This window comes from Protomyctophum bolini, assembly GCF_963924005.1.
Source record: "Protomyctophum bolini genome assembly, chromosome: 7".
NCBI lineage: Eukaryota > Metazoa > Chordata > Actinopteri > Myctophiformes > Myctophidae > Protomyctophum > Protomyctophum bolini.
The window spans coordinates 31,204,632-31,225,350 of record NC_137868.1 but is presented as its reverse complement, the minus strand read 5'-3'; the positions used below and the strand labels follow the sequence as shown (position 1 = coordinate 31,225,350).

The 20,719-nt window shown below is 41.4% G+C and overlaps 2 protein-coding genes across 3 annotated transcripts in view; both read left to right on the top strand.

Moving 5' to 3' along the window:
• Positions 1-20,719, top strand: part of cmc1 (C-x(9)-C motif containing 1) — a 307,618-nt gene that overhangs the window by 50,622 nt on the left and 236,277 nt on the right. The window lies entirely within an intron of this gene.
• LOC308318953 (CUB and sushi domain-containing protein 3-like) overlaps positions 1-20,719 on the top strand; it is a gene marked incomplete at its 5' end in the record, with an annotated part of 301,597 nt that overhangs the window by 196,032 nt on the left and 84,846 nt on the right. The window contains 5 exons of the mRNA XM_080768691.1: positions 479-559; positions 1,641-1,754; positions 12,651-12,839; positions 13,331-13,489; positions 16,324-16,512. Of these exons, the coding sequence (XP_080624817.1) occupies positions 479-559; positions 1,641-1,754; positions 12,651-12,839; positions 13,331-13,489; positions 16,324-16,512 (732 nt within the window). The remainder of the gene's footprint in view (positions 1-478; positions 560-1,640; positions 1,755-12,650; positions 12,840-13,330; positions 13,490-16,323; positions 16,513-20,719) is intronic.

Here is a 20,719-nt window from a genome sequence, read left to right as displayed (position 1 = left end):
TGATCACAGGAAGCAGGGTGTACTAATGAAGACCAGAGACCGAGAGGAGGCGTAGACCAGCTTGCCATTGTTTTATTCCATATGGGAGTGTCTTTATTATCAGCTTTTTATTGGAGTTTCTTAACCTTTCTTCCGTATTTCGCTCCAAGGTATCGCTTCTGGTTTGGTCTAATGGAGCATTAGACCAAACACCAATGTACCATACACTGTGTGCTCATGTAAAACATACAAAGAAAGTTAGTTAATACATGAATAATAAAATACTCCTTAGCTGTGGCAAAACAAAGCAATGGCTTTTTGATGTTCAGGAACTGTGATAGGTCACAGTTTTCCGCTTAAATTGGGGACAATATGATTAGATACACACACAAAACCACATTCACAGAATGAAGTGTACAGTATCAGACAGCTCATACATGCATACATGTATGAGCCTATTGATTTGGTTTGGTTTCATTGTTTCTGCTCTCGTCCACAGCATACCAGCTGAGAATCTGTCAGCCACCATCTTCTGTTGCCAACGCTGAGATCCTAACTGATGACGATGTGTTTGAAATAGGTCTGTTTGTAATCTTGTTCCTTTTGCTCCAGTCGCTGTATTTTTGAGGGGCGCTAGCTCCAGCTTTTGGTTACCATCCACAAACTTTGTCTTAAACTAACATTAAATTCCCATTGACAATGAATGGAGAATTTTACATGTCTGAGCAAATAGGCATATAATGTCTATATTACGTCATGATGATGTACAGTACGATGATAAGTGCCCCACACTTCACACGGGAGTGATTTTTCTTCCTATATGATTTTCTTTGTTTTCATTTAGCCGTTCATGCGTGTGATCTCCAAATTGTAAACTATAGTTTGTATAATGAATTTCACTCTGTTCACCTGTTAAAGTTTCCTTTATCTGTGTAAAACATTTTATTTATTCCTTTTTATTTTCTTCCTTCCTTCCTTCCTTCCTTCCTACTTTCCTACTTCCTACATTCCTTATTTCCTCAATACATCCTCCCTCCTCCTTTCCTTGCTTCCTTCTAAATTTGATTTTAATGTAGTAATGTACTGAGCACTTAATAGTAATAAATGTATTGTGAATGCTCAGAAGTGATTATCACAGAGTACGAGCAGTCACTTTTCACTGTCTGTCTTGTGCGTGCGTGCGCAAGTTGCGCAAGTGCGTGCGTTTGTGTGTGCGCAAGTGTGTTACTCTTTCTTGGTAATGAGGTGTCTTTAGTACCATAGCTTGCTAAGGGGATGTCAATCTTCATTAGAAAATGTGCTGTTGATTACTGTCAAGTGGTGCTGCTGCTGATGAAGCTATTACTAACAAAAGGTTCTGTGCGTGCTTGTGTGTACAGTATGTGTGTGCATATTTTAACATTGTGTGCGTGCATGTATGGGTGGATGGATGACTGTGTGTACAAATATATTTTCAGTTTTCATGCTAATCTTGTGTGTGTGTGTGTGTGTGTGTGTGTGTGTGTGTGTGTGTGTGTGTGTGTGTGTGTGTGTGTGTGTGTGTGTGTGTGTGTGTGTGTGTGTGTGTGTGTGTGTGTGTGTGTGTGTGTGTGTGTGTGTGTGTGTGTGTGTGTGCGCGTGTGCGTGAAAATAACTGCTTGTGGGTGTAAATGATCCTACAGGGGACATCATTCGGTACTCATGTCTGCCAGGGTTCACATTGGTGGGCAGTGAGATTCTGACCTGTCGGCTTGGGGAAAGACTGCAGATGGATGGAAGCCCACCAGTCTGTCAAGGTTGGTCTCCCCGAGTGATTGTGTGTGTGTGTGTGTGTGTGTGTGCCTACCCGATGCCAGTCTTCCAAGGTTTGTTGCATACAGCAGCGCCCACTCGTTCTGCATCATTAACAGACCACCAGAAGAGCTCCCTCTCTATCAGCCTCTGAGCAGCACAAAGGGTCCCTATTCCAATTTGCCATGTCCCTCAGAGTAGGAGCTGTCTCAGACCTTCATGCCTGGGGCTCCCCTCCAGCCAGTGCCTCACTTTGGTCAATCAGTGTAAAAGAGATTAGGCTACAGAAGGTCAGGTCAGGTCCTAGACTCTTCTCCTGCTTGGCTCCCAAGCTGTGAAATGACCCCCCCTCAGTCAGAACTGTAGAATCATTTCCCACTACTCCCGTCGCCTGAAAACTCACCTCTTCAGACTCTATCTCAGTACTGTAGGACTCCTCCTTTATAATTTAGATCGTTGTTTAGACAGCTGGTTTATGTTGTAAATCAGCTTACTTGTGTAGCACTTAATTATTTGCCTGGAATCCAGACTGAGGTGCTCGTTGAGCGTTCCACTTCTCCACTTTGGTTCTCCCTCTAGCTATCATCTTCATCTATCATTCATCTATCATTTTTGAGCCAGATTAGCAAATGTCACCAATTACATATAGGCAAGTAAGGAAGTGACAAAATGTTTACATTATTAGGGTATTCTCGTTCCCATGCAGCCTTACTCATCTGCGAAGAGAAAAGCCTGCATAAAGCAGAGAGTGTCTAGAAAGGCGAGGCTTCCGGCTTTCTGCTTCCTCTAATTTTCAGCACTTCTGTGTTTAGACAATCATCAGGCAGCGTCGGGCTTGCCCGGCATGCATTGGAGGGCTCTGTCCCGGCCCACCCTCTGACACAGAATAGAGAGAATCCGTCTGGATTCCAGGCTACTTAATTCATTGCTCTGTTGACTTTGCCTTGTACTGTCGTTTGTTGAGGATAGGCTTCATGCCACTTACACAGATCTTGCACGTACAAGTACTGTGGGATATGCTAAATACCTAAATTGTAATTGTTATTTGTTCAACTAGGGGAACACAGGTTTGTTATGGTCCCCCTCCTCCATATCATCTCTATGGTCTTTACCAAGAGAAGGCAATTTCTATCTATTCTGTTTTTAAAGAGAGAACATAACAACCTCATCCCCTCTCACCCAGTCCCCGTCGAATGTGAAGAAATACAAATCAGTGCCTCAGTAGATGGCTGCTCATAAGGGAGGGGTAGAAGCAGTCAGACAGGGTTATCTGCACAAGAGGTTTTGTAGGGCCAACACAAAGTTTCCATCACCTTGGAATGTGGTGCAAATAAATATTGTATGCACAGAGCAGAGCACTCTCTTTCTTTTGGATAGGTGGCTTTTGAAGTGCCCAGTGCATGAAGTCTATACACACCTACTGTAGACTAGATCAGGGGTTCTCAACTTGGGGTTCGTGACCCCTCAGTGGGTCGCCAAATTATTTGGGGGGGGTCCCCAGATTATTATTATTATGATTATTAATGATTATTATTATTATTATTTTAATCTAACTCCCGATTTTTGGTCGATATTGGTCCAAAGTTTGTGCGTAGACATTTTTGTGAATGAGACCCCAGGAGGAGATGCATATGTGTATTGAAGTTGTATTGCTGGCGCTCAAACGGTTCGTGAGCTATGCCTGTTCAAAGTGATCATTTTCAATTTACCGATGTAGCGCCACCCCGCCACCTGGGCTTGGTGTCTAAGCAGGGTGACATAGCCCTCTAGGATATTGTCTAAGCAGGGTGACATAGCCCTCTAGGATATTGTCTAAGCAGGGTGACATAGCCCTCTAGGATATTGCCCATTTTATTGTCATAAAAAACGACTCCACGGTTTGGCCTTGAGCACCGACAGAAGAAATTATTCAAAATAGTGGGTGAGAGGTCAGAGGTCAAAAGTCAGAACACAAAAGTTGTTCGGCATGAGGGGACGGATATGAGCATCGCAGTTTTATTGCTGAAGGTCAAACGGTTCATAAGCAATGCTTGTTCAAAGTTTGTATTTTCAATTGAGTGCTATAGCGCCACCCTTTGACCAATGGTAGTGGGCTCACCGTTTGGCATTGCCCTCTACCATTTACCAAAAAACGACTACACGGTTAAGCCAGAACTGCAATTTTTGGCGGAAGGAGAAGAAGAAGAAAAAAACAACAGACAAATACAATAAGGGACCAAAGTCCCTTCAGGCTTGGCCCCTTAAAAACACACTGCCCATAGTAATGGCAAAGCTCATAAAGTCAAGTGATCTTAGATCAGTAGGTTGCTCTTGCTTTTAATATCTTAATATGCACTCACAAATGATAGCACTGTTATTCCAAAGGTCAATATGATTTAAAGCTTAGCAATTAAATTAAATCAAGTGTGTGACAGCCTCTTTTTACGGCAAGGCAGCCTTTTTTTTACGGTGACACCAAAGGGACCAGCCGTCTAGAAGAACGCTGGTCTGACTGTGTGTACAGTGTGTGTGTAAACATGTACAGTAGACTATGTGTGTAAACATGTACAGTAGACAATGTCCCCTACGTAGACCAGTACAGGCCCGTACCCACGCGAGTGTCATTTGCAGGATTCTCGTAATTTTTTTACCATTTCTTTCCCATCATTTGCATTGACTTTCCAAGTATTTGCAATGCATGCTGGTTCTGAAGAACCAGTGATCTGCCCAATTCACTCTGACCATAATGAAGATTTTTGTAATTTTTTGGACAACCGCTTATCTGACCATACTGTACATGGGGATTTGCATATGTATAGATAATTTTTGAAGAACCGCAAATCGAACTAACGTCACACTGGGCACTGCATTCGGGTCCTCTTATGCACACGCAGAGCTTGAAGATTAATCTGCCAAATCTTGAGATATGTGGAAGACATGTCACATGATACACAGACTCAGAGATTTCATGCATTTATAGTAGGATGGATGGATGTATGGATGGATGGATACCATGATAAAAATGATGAAGGAAAGCTATTCTCCCACTCGAGTGGGAGAATAGCTCCCACTTGAATGGAAATGAAGAAAACCATATATTTTTAAGTGGCGCTAAAGCCAGCTATGCTTAACTGTGTGTGTGTGTGTGTGTGTGTGTGTGTGTGTGTGTGTGTGTGTGTGTGTGTGTGTGTGTGTGTGTGTGTGTGTGTGTGTGTGTGTGTGTGTGTGTGTGTGTGTGTGTGTGTGTGTGTGTGTGTGTGTGTGTGTGTGTGTGTGTGTGTGTGTGTGTGTGTGTGTGTGTGTGTGTGTGTGTGTGTGTGTGTGTGTGTGTGTGTGTGTGTGCGTGTGTGCGCGCGCGTGCGCGTGTGAGCACGGAAGTATACTGGGGAATACCACTGAATGGAATTGTTGAGCAGCGTCTCTCTCACACAAACGCATGCACACACACACAACCGGCTTTCTTGTACAGTACAGTACAGTACTCAAGTGGAGTTAGGTTTTATGCATCATTGATAAGAACAGCTGAATGGATCTCCAGGCTTCTCTAACCTGCAGAGGGCAAAGCCAGCTAACCAACTAGAGTTAGCTGCTTTCTGACCGACAGTGACAATATACTGTATGCATATGGGTCGGCTCCACAGAAAAGGACCTTAAAGTGTGGAAATCCAACCTCGCCGACATATCAAGATCAGTTTCTTCTCTGCGACCGCGGAGTCTGTTCTCCTCTATGGCTGTGAATGCTGGACACTAACACAAGCCTACCAGAATGTGTGGTACTGAACATCAACCGGGACGAGCACATCAGCAACAAGCGTCTGTATGGGGCATTACCAAGTGTATCAGAGAAGATAGCAGTAAGGAGGATGAAACTATCTGGCCACTGCCACTGACACCAAGAACTCCCGGCCAAAAAGCTTGTACTGTGGGAACAAAAATACGGGCATCGATCGAGAGGACGTCCCACACCTACCGATGTGGACGTACTAAAGAAAGATACTGGTGCAGAAAGCATAAATGAGCTGGCCATATGTATGGAGAACCGAGATGACTGGAAACACAGACGGAGGGCTCGTCTGAGGACGACGTAGAGAGAGATATGACACTGCTACACCAATCACAGATCAATCAATTGCTATTTCCTGTTAGCACATTAGCACATCATTGGTGCTTTGTTCACAATTACTATCCATACTGTTGCTATAGATTGCACAGGGAAGTCACACATCACTAGAAGCTGTCTTGTTTTTAATTGATTGCAACAGCACTAACCTCCAGTATTTTAATTAGTATTTCAAAGAGTATACACGAGGACAGACCCGAAAAAGGGACTTATAATGCACATTATATACTGTAATACTGGTCTGGCATACAGAAGTACTTCAGTTAGTTTAGTCCAGCTTTGCAGAGTCACCCATGAAGACTAACATGAATGGAATATTGAAATGCTGTTTCTTTGAGAGTTTGCTTGAACCAGGATTCCAGGAATCATATGAATAGTTTGGAATAATTTTATGGTTTCCTTTTGTGCCAATGCAGGACAGTCAGTCACTGAAAAGTTTTGGAAGCAACTTAAACATGTATTTCACTGCAGGTACAGTCAAATAACCTGCTCATAAATTAGTGACTGAATGTACTTCTGCCAGAAGAGCCCACCACTACAGCTAAAACTCACCTATTTGACATAATTTCCTCTGCTTTTCTTTGAATGGTTGTGATTGAATGGTTGTGATTGAATGGTTGTGATTGCCTGCCAGTTCCAGATGGAGGTATTTTAGGATGACAGGACAGGCCTCCTTCATTATTTAATTGGTTTCATTCTGCCAGGAAATCAATCATGAAGTTTGAACTATTTTACAACTTTGATCTTTCTTCAGGCAGACAGCCAAGTTCTCATGCATCATTCATACTGTACTTTACAAGAGTATTCTGGCCAAGCAAATCAAAGTTCAAGCGGGTGCTCGTACAGTACATAACAATGACAGAGGCACCAAACCACATTAAAATAATAGGCCAATGTGAAAAGGGTGCTATTTCGTCTTACGCCTTGGATGGCAATTGTATGATTTGAGGCATTTTGTTCCAAAAATGTGTTTTGCAAAAATCCACCCGTTTGTGGCGCTATAACAGGCCAATGTGAAAAGGGTGGGAAATATTCCTCAGCCTAGTAGGAAAGTCTGTGAAAGATTTCACGTAAATTGCCTGGTGAAGACAATTAAGTTCATAGTGAGGTACAGTGGAATAGGTAATTTGCCTGGCACAGTTAAAAATACAACAAACAGTGTGGGAAGTCCAGGATATTGTTTATCTGGATGAAATTACATTTTTGAATGATGTCTTCACGGTGAGCAAAGGTGGGCAAAGTTTGGAGTATTTTCGGACACCAGCTTCTCATTTCACAGATTATTCAAGGATGTTTCACAAGAAACCATGGGTTGAATGTGAGATGTCATTGTACAGTACCACCTCTAGTGGAAACTAATTGCTCTCCATGGGACATGTAAAGTTGAACTTGGCTTGACATGGTCTGCTGTTCACATCCAAGAGCCATTTCCTTTGGGTCCTCTTTTGATGTGGCAAGATGGGAAATAGTCTCCTCCCACTTCTGTTTGCCGTTAGCTCATTGTTGCCCTGTTAATTGTATCTCCTTGTGCTAATATGAGATAATGCTGAAAATTCCTGTCATGGATTCACCCCACCTATTTGCTGAGATGTTTCACCAGATTTATCTTCAGTTTGTATAAGCCTGTGAGCAAGGTTAGACTGTATTGTAGCTTTTTTCCCCCAGACTTGTGTACATCTGAAATCCACGTAACTCAAGAACTGTTCCCCCCCACCGAATTTTGGCACATGTATTTCACACCACCACAGGGAGTGCAGTGTCCGGTGTCGAGTCGGTCACATACACTGTTGTCCAGAACCACCACAAAAGGCTCTGGTCAGGCTCTGCCTGTGGACCTCACCTATAGATTCCATAACATCACATTGAGATTAGGCAACAGTGCAACACATGTCATATTTGGGCATGCCTGACACAGAACTCTATATATAGGAATAAAGTGACAGAAAGAGATCTCCATATCTGGGCATAACAGGGACACATACAGATGGGTGGAACGGGTACAACGGGTATTGCATAGCTGGGTGGGGCATGGATCTCCAAATTCCATCATTACCGACTCTGTGCTCTACAGCCGGGCACTGGTCCAGTTGTAAGAAAAGCAACAATGTGTTGTGAACTTGTGAGCTTGAAGATAACCTAATAACCTTTTATGGCATGGACAAATGTGGAATCCCTGATCTAGCTGACTGGAATGGTTGTCTTGGAAAATATCCAGTCTATGACACCAATACAACTCTTGTATTATAATAAAAGACAGCAACAGTTGTCATTGCGTTAATTGTAGTACTACTACAGCATTTATTCTGTTATTGTGGTTAAAAAGTAGTGGAATTAGTGCTCGGGGACAACAGAATTTTGCAAAGACTGCTTGCAATAAATACATTTGATGCTTACCCGTGGTGCAGTGGTGAGTGCAGAGTTGCAGACAATGCTATGCTCAGGGCTACAGCAAGTCTTTGCATCATCGTTTGGTAAAGCTTTACATAACAATGGCATTTAATCATATTTGGAGATCAAACACACAATTTTTCGGAGGCTAAGACATGGAATTCACATAATTCTTGTATGCTCATACGCATCACTAATGAATACTTCTGTGGTGACTGTACTTATCATGGTGCAGTAAAGATATAGAACACTTTAAGCCTCTGATTTATGCTGTCTTCAAATGGACTACACAATTTTCTTGGTGTTCAAGTGGTTAAGATATGAGATTGCTAGGCAACAGGATATGTATGGTACTGTAGCCACAAGTCCTTGCTCTTGTAAGACCTTATTAGCAATATTTTAGAGATAAGATATACTGTAATGAAATTACTAAGAAACACTCCATCCAATTAAAATGAACTATTTATTTATCTTTTAAATGTCAGCATCACATCACAACTTGTGAACTTCAGGAGTGATGAATACCACATATGTGGGTTGTTCATATGGATTTTTCTAGGCAAACATAACATTTACTTTTTATTTTATTTTATTTAAGACAAAATAGCACAATCGAACATGTTAACACTATGAATGAATAAAGAAAACAAAACAAGTAATAACACAAATATGAATGTTTTCCTCTTTCGCGCCGTGTAATCTTGTCGTTGACATCTCCAGATAAATATCTAGAAAGGTCAAAGCCCATTGGCGAGATGTCAATGTATGAGGATCGGTTTCCAGTGTGTAGCAACCATCTTCTTTGCGGCCGTTAATGCGGGTGTAATGTTAATTTGTAAAATAATCGAAAGATTAGCAGCAACCATATTCCAAAATGTGAGAACACTTGGACACTCCCAAACCATATGGAAGAACATAACCTTTACTTGAAGGCACTGCACGTTTGCATATCCTGGAGCAAAAATGTGAGGCTAAGCAGTATTATTACACTTTTACTTTGTTTCGTGATCATTGAGTCATAACAAAAAAAGTAAATTTGGTAAATGGTAAATTCCTTTAATAACTCAACTCAGTCTTCTTCAGGGCATGAAGTGCCAGCTCACACATAAGACAAAGGGTTGTGTCAGCTTCCAGGCAATCAGAGTAGCACTAGATAATTGAAACAGGTGCAGTTGAGAAAGTGATTGTGAACATAAATATGTAGATTAGACACATGAACACGCGAGCATGCACACACATGCATTTCGCAATGTGCTCGACCCCTGGGAGATGGATTGCTGTGGTGGAGCTCAACACCTACAGTATACCATCCTTCATTCATGAAGTAGCACTCCTCAGCCAATCTATTGGTGTTTGCTCTCTGTAAAATAAATATATCTGTTGCCTGGCAACAGCTAAGTAGCTAATTAAACAATCAAGCAACAATGGGGACCACTATAGGAACAAGGGGGATCCTGTGAACAAAGCTCTTATTAAATTATTCATACTACTATTCATACGTATGTCTTAATATGTAACCCCTTTAACCCTGTGTGACTGTCAAAAGATAGGGCCCCTATAGATTATTTTAACTATACAATGTACTTTATTTTTGAGTGGTGCAACCACTCCAAGGAACAACAATGTCCGTGTTCATCTATGTGTTGTTCATGTGACGTTAATGACCACCAGTATAATGAGTACCAGTAGGGGTGCTGTTGTGCCAGAAACAGAGAGAGGGATAGTGCAGCACTGTTGCCTGCTAATGAGAGAGAGAGGTGGGGGGAGTTTTAACTTATTTCTTACTTTTCATTATTGTAACTTTTTTACTGTGTTGTTTTCTTTTCTTTTTAAAATGTATACCTTATAAGTTATAACTATGAAATCCTTATTTAAGTGGATAGACAGAAAAACAATATGGTGCCCTTCTGGGGAAAACTTTGGAAGGCAATGTTAGCCAATCAGTGTAGAATCTGAGAAATCCAAGTGGCAGAACACATCCATCAAAGCTGTGTTCAGACACAAGTCAGGTGTCAGACACAAGGCAAGTGTCTTGACTGCAGCAAAGCAAGGGCATATGTCGACCCCGCCCACTCACCTCCGCCCCACCCCCTCCTGGTGCTGCGGCCATCTTGGAAACTAAACACAAAATAAACAATGGGAGAAGGGTGGGGCTGAGAAAGGCCCTTTTAGGACAAACCTACCGTTATGTCAGAGATCTAAAGTGGATCAACATCCGAAATATGGAGGAAGACTGTAAACATATTTGGTTTGGAAACAAACACTGAAGTGTTGTATCCACTAAGATGAACCAGTCCTCCAGCAGCAAGCCATAACATATTTACTATGAAGTTAATGAAGATTGAAGCTACCACAGTCTAGAGGATTTCAGAGTTCTCACTATGTGATCTTATCTAGCTGGCCATGAAAGATGCAACAAAGCAAAAACCTTTGGAGAGAGCCTGACAGAGGCAGGGGAAATCAACAGATCTGTTAATTCCGGGAACAACTGACAGGATGAAGGGCAGCTACACATTCCTTTCAGAGAGAACAAACTGACGGAACAACATAATTCATTGTTTACATCCAACCGTGTCCAGTGCCCAGCTGGGCAGAAGGCCCCAGATTAAATTCCTGTTTTGAGGTGTGCCTGAGCAAGATGCTAACCCTTAAATTCTGTTTTGGTAGCCCAAAAACATACCTGAATTTCAAAACAAATAATACAGCGAGAGCAGAGTTTGTTTCTGTAGGTAAACACAACCACACTACACCGGTGGCTGATCGGAAATGATTGGTATTTTCTTGTTTTAAACCCATTTCAATAGTAGTAAAATACAGATAAATGTGCCAAAATGTATAACTCAATAATATAACAAAATTAATACATTATATTTATTTATAAAACCAACAAAATAAGTAATAACATTGAAACATTTGAAACCTAAATTGAGATATACCCAACTGGGTTACATAGCTACATAATATATATATATATATATAGGAACATACTGTACAACTAGTAGTTATTGCACATACTGTACTGTAACACTGCACATCATTAACAACACACTGACAGATTTGAATGGAATTGACTTCTTATTGACCTCCCATGATGACTCATGCAATGTGCTGCATATATTTGCATTGTTTCGTTAAACAAATCTCATATCTCCTTTGTTATTTTCTTTTTTAATTGAAAGTGGTAATTTATAGTAATGTACTGAGAATAAAATGAGCTTGGGGTCACTCCGAATCAAACCTTTCAAAACATAATATAGTATTTAAATTTTCATATCATACGGTATGTCAATCAGACAATGCAAGTCAGAAAAGTAGACTTTTTGGACACAGCATGACAGTAGCAACGCAGCTCTATAGTTAGCATTACAACATTTTGCCATTGGCTTTGTTCTTACTGCTTAGTGTTCCATTTGTTCCATTTACCTAGGCTATGACTGAAGTGACCTTTTTATCTGGCACATTTGTTTGTGTCAACCTCTTACACGTCATGTTTCTAAGTAGAGTCCCTGTAGTTTTTCCCATACCATAAAGGGCAGAATATCACGGGCAACCTTTCCATGGCCATTATTTCAAATATACAAACCTGCAGGAAATGAGCAAAACACGCATGCACGCGCGCGCGCACACACACACACACACACACACACACACACACACACACACACACACACACACACACACACACACACACACACACACACACACACACACACACACACACAAACAACGCAAACATGGACCAAGATACACTGTACTGTACATGCAGGCACAGACAGTACAGTACAGACATACAGATTTCCCCATACAAAGCTGTCACGCTTAGATTCCTCTCCTCTCCCTTTCCTTCCCTCTCTTTCCCCTCGCTTCTCTTGTTCCCCTCTCTGTCTTTAATATGGGGTCATATTAATGCCATTATTGTTTGTATTCGTAAAAAAAAACATGCGAGCATCTGTAAAATAATTTGTGCACTTGTAAAACAGATTTTGTATTCGTAAAAAAAAATGTGTGTACACTGTGCACTCATAATTTATATTTTGTATTCATAAAAAAATTGTGCACTTGTTTACAGATGCTCAGATTTCTTTGCTCAAGTGCAAGTTGGTTCTACAAATGCTAAGATGTTCTGCAGTGATTTTACTGCCGATTCTACAAGTGCACAAAGTGCATTTTCTTTACGAATACAAAATCTGTTTTACGAGTGCACAAATTATCGTGTGCACAAATTAAGTGCTGAAATGTTCTTGCTCAAACGAATACAAATAATAATGGCATTAATATGACCCCACACTTTCACCTCAGCTGTCCATTCTCCCTCTCTCCACATTGACCCTGTTACCTGGCTCTGTAATTCTCCCCTTTTATTTACTTATTTATAATTCATGCTCTTTTCACGTCTCATTCTCTCTGATCTCAGTCCAATGCCCAGCCAATGAGGTTCGCTTTGACTCCACGGGGGTGATCCTGAGTCCAGGCTATCCTGACAGCTACCCCAACCTGCAGATGTGCTCCTGGCTCATTAATGTGGAAAAGGGATACAACATCACTCTGCACTTTGAGCTCTTCCAGACAGAGAAAGAGTTTGACATCCTGGAAATATTTGATGGTGAGTTCAAAGGGGGATCTTATCTCATAAGCAAGATGTAAAACGTTACCTGTTATTTATACATGTAGCTACTCAACAAACCTGCGTAATTTAACTTGTGAGTTACAAATTAATAAATTGAGTCTTTCAGGTAATGTTTGAAACATACTTGTTTTGATGTGAGAATGAGATTCAATTGCCTTTTTTTTATAGATGGCATTATTACAAAATGTCACTGATATTTATGGTGCGGCGCCTTTGTTCTCATCATCTCTTAGCAAATTAATTATATACTGATAAGTGTACCATGCATATCTCTCTGCATAATATGCTATATTTGTGCGTACCGGTATTTACATTCTCTGTTCATCTGTGTATGCAGTCATTATTCTTATCTCATTATTGTGTGTGTGTGTGTGTGTGACTGTGTGTGTGTGTGTGTGTGTGTGTGTGTGTGTGTGTGTGTGTGTGTGTGTGTGTGTGTGTGTGTGTGTGTGCGTGTGCACATGCAGGTCCCACCATCTACAGCCAGAACCTGGCCTCTCTGAGTGGTGACATTGAGACTCCCTTCAGCCTGACAACCACTGGCCACCAGCTCCTCTTACGCTGGTCCTCCGATCATGGCACCAATCAGCCTGGCTTCCACATCAGATACGTGGGTGAGTATCAAAGTATGTATCCTGCTCGTAATTATACTATCTTCATTATTGATAATGGATAACTGATCCAATTGTGTCTTTATAAACTCTTAAAAAAAAGAAGAGTTACGGGTTCAATATGAAATCACATGTCATTACAAGGCATATACATTTAACTACTTTACTACCCTAGCGTCCCTATTCTCTGGAGAGAACGTTCGGTGAAAATAGCAGATCTTCAAGCTCACAACGCGTCACATTAATGCGTCCGTAATTAACGCGTCAGTGATTTTTGGGAAAACAGAAGGGGGACTCCGGTCAACTAAGTATATGGGGTTACGTTAAAAGCAGTTACCGGTACATTAAATGCACATCAACACCAGCATGGTGGTGTTGATGTGCTTTCCTCTCATCCTAACCTTCATAAGTCTGCTGTTGATGGGTTTCCACTCCATCAGACAAGACATTTTTCTGTTCCTGTCTTCAGTATAATAGTGTGGATGTCATCCATACCTGAGTATTGTATTGTCTCCCCTGTGCTGGTCTTTTGTCTGCCGGATCCTATCCATCTGCTCTCACTGATACCAAGGACGTGCAGGTTGTAACGTCTCATTTTGGATGTTACTTGGGCCAGTTTAGCTGATTCGTACATGGTTCGTACGTTCCAGAACCATCGCAGAACACACTGAATAAATTCTTGTGTAATAACCATTTCATTTTATGACCTAAATTCTTTGTTGGATCTTTAAAAAAAAGAAAGAGCAGAGCTTCATTGAAATACATCAACCAAAAGCAAACAAGAAAGCATAATATTTTGTTTTGTCTTTTTTCCTGTGGTGCTTTAATCCTTCTGGCCTTAGGTCGCATTCACAACAGGATGTTTTACTGCGATTAAAATTAATCCTGCTGCCTATTGTTGGAAAGTGTGCTTCCTTTGGAAAGTGTGAAGGCTCATTCGAATTGTGGTGTGGATCAAACAAACGCATTCTAGATTTCCAAAAAACTGGGTTCTCATGTCACTTCAAAGCGCACCAGAGGGTGGATCACCGCAGGTGTGAATGCACATCATCTATAGGGGATGAACGAAATGATGTGCCATTGTGGGATGAAGAAGTTGTTATTTGGCACACGAGGAGGAAGGAGAATGCATTATTAGGCAGTGCAAGGATGTCCCATGGACAGTGGTCTAATGAAGAGATAGAAGCCCTTGGATTATCACAATATGGCCAGGCGATCACATTTATCAAATGCTGAAGGTTACACACAATTTAAAACACTACCGTGTAGGATATTTAGTGAGAGAATGGAGGCCATTGCATATTTGCACAATGACACATATTGCATTAATGCTTGCAGTACAGGCCTGGACCAGGAATCCTGGCGGCTCCACTGATCTGAATAAAAGTGGTAGGCTACTCCTATTAACCTTGTGCTATGTATGTAGGTAAAGTTGTAGCGATCACCGAGCTGCTATTGCGTGCACACACGCACGCATGAAAGCAACGCATGAAAGCAACGCACGCACGCACGCACATACGCACACACACACACACACACACACACACACACACACACACACACACACACACACACACACACACACTAGTCCAGTCCCCACCACGTCCTGCACTATTATTGAATTGAACACATTGCTAAAGTTCCCTGCTGCGGTTGACAAAGCAAATAAAAAATCCAAGAACTACAGGTGTGAATGCGACCGTAGGGAATCAGACTTGACTTGCAACTCTACTGTCACACCAAATCTTTGTCAGAGATATAGCCAAGCTCACGACGTGGTGTGAGCTTGTACATAGATCTGCTATGTTTGGTGAATGTTCCCTCCAGAATACGGATGCTGGGGTTCAAGTGGTTACTCGTTTTGTGAGGAAAACAATTGACTGGAATTTAAATCATTGCTGTGTCCCAGTGATGTTGATTTGAAGGAAATTACAGCAGTGATCGCCGAGCAACACTGCCGTCCATCCGTCTGTCCCATCCGCTATGTAGTGCCTCAGCCTGTGTGTTCTGAAATCAATTTGTTTTGATAGGCTGTACGATGAGGGAAAGTAAGGGCTGTGGAACAAATAACTGCAGGATGCACCTGTGTTTGCATGTGTTAAAGCAAATTGAATATGTGTATGTGCCCATAGGCCAGAGTGGAATGATGATAATGTGATTTTGAGGAGTGCCTGGACTTTGTGTGTTACACACCGGCTGCTAAATAGATGTGACATTCCTCAGGCCTTCCTCCTCACTAGTGCATAAATATGTGTGTATTAAAGCCCATGGCTTGGCTGTAAATAACTAAAGAACTCCATCTGTACTTTCTTTAATGCCTTATTATCATTTTCTCATCTTTCTTTCATTTTCTTCTTCTCCTTCTTACTCCTCGCCTTATTCTTTTAATTATTGATCCCCTACCCCCCCTTCTACAGTACATATCTTATCTTATATCTCATCCATTCAGCCCCCAGCATTCACACCTATTCTTTTCATCTCTCTTCTCTTCTTCCCTATATTATACATTCAATGGCCATGTATACACCATTATAATATCTATATATAAATAGCTTTAATTTGACTGTATGTGTTATCACACACACCCATTGATATTTTTTTTATCTAAGAATGACAATGATTTTGTCCTATGCTTGGATTATGAGCATCTCAATGTTTTGTCACATTTGTTATTGTGATTGTCTTGATGTATATTATATATATTTTTTCCATTGTTTTGTAAACTTCTAATTGTGTTATGTTATGTTTTATGTTATGTTTTATTATTATTACATTATTGCCATTGAGCACAAGATGGTACGTCTAGTTTAGTATCCCTCTCTCCTCTTCCTCCCTCCATCTTTCAATAGCCATGTACTGCAGTACCCCGGATTCTCCGCAGCACGGCTTTGTAGTGAGTCAGACCGGGGGTCATCTTAACAGCGTTGTGCGCTGGGCCTGTGACCGGGGCTACAAGCTGATTGGAAAGGGCACGGCTGTCTGCAAGAAGACCACCTATGGCTACTACACCTGGGACACGTCTGTTCCTGCATGTCAGGGTGAGCTGAACGGCACTGATGAACATTTACTGTCGGTATTTCTATCTCCTGTCCACCTGGTCTCAGTGTTTATTTCGTCGGCAAAAAATGACGAAAAAAATCTGTCGACTACCTTTTTTCACTGCCGAAAACTACGCTATGATGAAATATACTGACAATTTCCTCAACATAAAAACTGGACTAAAATGTTAGGGAGGGACCAGTGGAGAAGAGATTCAGTAGAGTGAGAGTGAGAGAGAACTAAGACTGTACGCAACCAAGTATAACATTTGCCATTAGATAAAGGCACCGCCAAAATACATTTTAGTGGACTAAATGAACTGTAAATGGCAAATGGTGCATAGCATCTTTATCCAAGGCTCTTAAAATAGATTTTGCATTACTGTACATTCACCCATTCATAAACCAATGGCAGAGGAAACCATGCAAGGCACCAACCTGCACATCAGGAGCAATGGGTTCAGCATCTTGCTCAAGGACACTTCGACACTTACTCTGGGGGAGCCCGGGATCGAACTGGGAACCTCAAGGTTCCCATCCAGCTGCTCTACCTCTGAGCCACTGCCTAGACTAGATTAAAAGTCAAACATTTCAGATGACTAAAACTTAACAGAATTTTATTCAAAAGACAATGAATAAAACTAAATCTAAATGTGCTGTCAAATTCAACACTTCAAATTCAACACGTCTTCTGGTCACTGCCTCAGAGGCCCAGTGCTCTACAGACAGTCAGATGTCTCTGCCCAGGACCTTTTCTCTGTGTTGTTGGTACTCGTTAGTTAGCTGCTCTGAATGCAAGCTGATGGAGAGACGATGCCATGTCAGATGGAAGGGAAACACAAATCAATCCCCACCCCTTCTTCTGTCAATTTCCACTTCCTCTAATTACTTTGCAGCTAACTCACCGTTGGCATTCGGTGTCTTTGCAGCTGTTCTATTTCACTCAACTAATTGGGTTCTTTGTTGCATGAACATGTGTTCACACGTGTGTGTGTGTGTGTGTGTGTGTGTGTGTGTGTGTGTGTGTGTGTGTGCGTGTGCGTGCGTGAGAGCATGCACATTACACACAATTCCTACAGTAGCAATGTTACTTGTTGAACACACCACTACTACGTATTTTTCATTATGTTTCCAGGCTTGAGCCGAAACATAATTTAAATAATTTAAAATACATGTTGTGATTCATTTCAAATGGAATGCTCCTGAAGTAGCCCCAAGAGGGCAAGGCCCCAGACAGAATTTCAAAAGCCTATAAGCTTTAAGTTAAATGGGCGATATCCAAGATGTAATATCACAATGTAGTCCTGCTGATAACATTGTGATACAAGCATGCAATAATTGCAATATTATCTTCATGAACAGTTCAAATGTGTTTTTCTTCTACAGATGTACATTATGATTGTTATTGATTCATTATCTAAATCACCTAATTTGCTCTATTCAAGTGTACTGTACGTAAACGTGTACTGTACGTGTACTTGGCCCAAAAGTGTAAATTACTGTATTTCTTATTTAGATACTGTAAACATATGCAATCCAGTTTTCTCTGCATTCATTAAGCCTGATTCATTATTCGCTGTATGGCAGGTTAGCACATCATAAATAGCTGATCTATCTCACAACGCATTGCAAGCTTATTATAGACCAACTATTTAGGCATCACAGTATACATCACACTTTGCACGGAACAACCGTCCAACATTATATGTACTGTAGAGGTCTTAATTGGACTGATTTGTTATAAAAATTGTTTATGAACAGGGGTATAACTACAAATTGAAGTCATTCAGAACTTCAGATGGGTGGTCTCAGAACTTTCTGGGGATGTTATTGCACCCCTATCCTTTAGTTTGAAAGAGACAGGATGTTATTGCACCCCTATCCTTTAGTTTGAAAGAGACAGGATCAGGCCAGGTACTACTCTCTATACTAGTGACCATGCATAAACAACCTCTCGCAATAAATGGCAAGACAAGACATCCGCTTACCTCTGTGACAAATTGCCCACATCAAGTTGGAACTATATCCAGGTATCAAATCCACTGTGCACCATTTCGGCACTCAAGACAAAAGAGCAAGCTGCCATTCATTGACAACATTACTTAGCTGTCAAATGTCACACATTAGGAAAACGATACATAATTACTGTGTTGTTGTATGTAACAATGTGTGTAATTACAGTTTGCATTACTTAAAATGAATAATATTTTATTTACATCATGTGGTCCCAGTCACGTCTGTCATGATCTCTATGCTCGCCCAGGAATGTTGCTGCTTGCATGCCTATGGGCTGATGCACCGTGCAGTGCACGTGCTTCCAGGTGGGGGGGACACCACTGAAGGTATCGGCTGATGCACCGTGCAGTGCACGTGCTTCCAGGTGGGGGGGACACGACTGAAGGTGACAGTGCTGCGTTGCTGATTGCCTATATCTTGAGCTGACTTGTAACATACGTGCCATAGGCTTTATAGATCCCGGGTTCGCCTCCAGGCCGAGGCTACAGTATAGTATGAAAACCCTTTGAAAGTGTTGGTAAAATAGGTCCACTTTTCCACAAGATTCACATGCACTACATTGTCTGTAGGTGACGGGATAGTCATAGTAAATCTGTCAGAATCATGATGGTGCAGGATGTTGTTATAAGACTGATTTACATTAAGCTTAAACGTTGGATCTTTGGGAAAAATGATCACCATTATGGATTCGAGGCAGCTCGTAATTCAGGAGTCGGGCCTGTCCAGAATTTGGCATCGTCAACTATCGTCTCACTTGGGCAAAGTTTTGAATTTCCATGATGAGAAAGGCTTTAATTTGTTGATTGTGGTTACTAGTGATTACTATGAAAACCTGTCAGTCCGTCGTTCCATCCGTCACGCCACCATATGGCCATAATAATAATAATAATAATAACGCCGTCGGCGTGTGTGAACACATGTTCATGCAACAAAGAAAACAAATCCTAAAAATAACCGGAAGCCAATGCAGTGAAGCTAAAACTGAAGTATACAGTGTATGTTCTCTCATCTTAGTTTTAGTTTAAACTCTGGCTGCCGCATTTTGGACAAGTTGTAATCTGTCAGTTGTTTTCTTTGGCAGTCCAGAAAAAAGTTCATTGCCGTAATCAAGCCGAGAAAAAACAAAGTCCAATGACAAATAGGCTCTGATTCGTGCAATATGTCTAAGGTGAAAAAAGGCAATCTTGGTAACATGATTAATGTGTGAAATGTGAATAAAATTTCAATTCAGAATCAATAATGACCCCCAATTAAGTTCTTTACTGTACTGATACTTTCTACAGTCAGGTTGCTGTGACCTTTCCTAAAGCCAGATTGGAATTTGTTATGCACTGTTATTGTTCTGTAGAAACACATCCAATTGATGAAAGATACAGTACATTTTTCTAAAACCTTGCCCAGAAAGGGCAGATTAGAAATGGTTCGATAGTTACCCAACACAGAAGGATCAAGATTGTGAGTAAGGGCCTAACTACAGCCGTCTTCCGTGAGTCTGGACAGGTGGGGGCTGGGGGGGGGGGGGGGGGGGGGGGGTAGAATAGGACTGGCATTTTTCTCGTTCTCATTAATAATGCCAGAGAAATATGCCTGCCTTTGTTATAGGCAACTGTTGACTTTTTAAGAATCTCTAGGTGGATAGTGAGTTTGTTTTTCTTTCTTCAGTGAACGTGTATGCTCATTTAACCAGGGTGTTACTCTGGTGTTCTGTTTCTTTTCACCTCAGCTACCCGGTACATTATGCATAGATGTAGGTTTGGGTGTTACAATAATGAAACCAATCACCGTGCCACATGATAGGACTCAGCCAACCAATCATATCAACGCTTGAGGGGTACTACCCGGAAGACTTTGTCGTTCTTCTATGGCTTCAAAATGTCACTGAGCAACTTCCATTGAAGTGAATAGCGCGCTCCTCAATCCGTTCTCTAGATATACAGTATTATAGCTTTATGATTCTATCAAACGGAATTCACCTTGCGGCTGGTCTGAGGAGGCACGTCTTTCCGCTGTCCTAAACCTGCGAGGGCAAGATAGCAATTGTAAGGAATGCGCATCAACACGCCCACAGGTAACACCTCCAACCACAAGGAGTCGGCATAATGTATAGTGGGTATAGTGTGGCTGCAAGATAACGTTTACAGATAGTGGAAGTTTCTAAACCCATATGCGAGTAAGGCATGGCATGTCACCA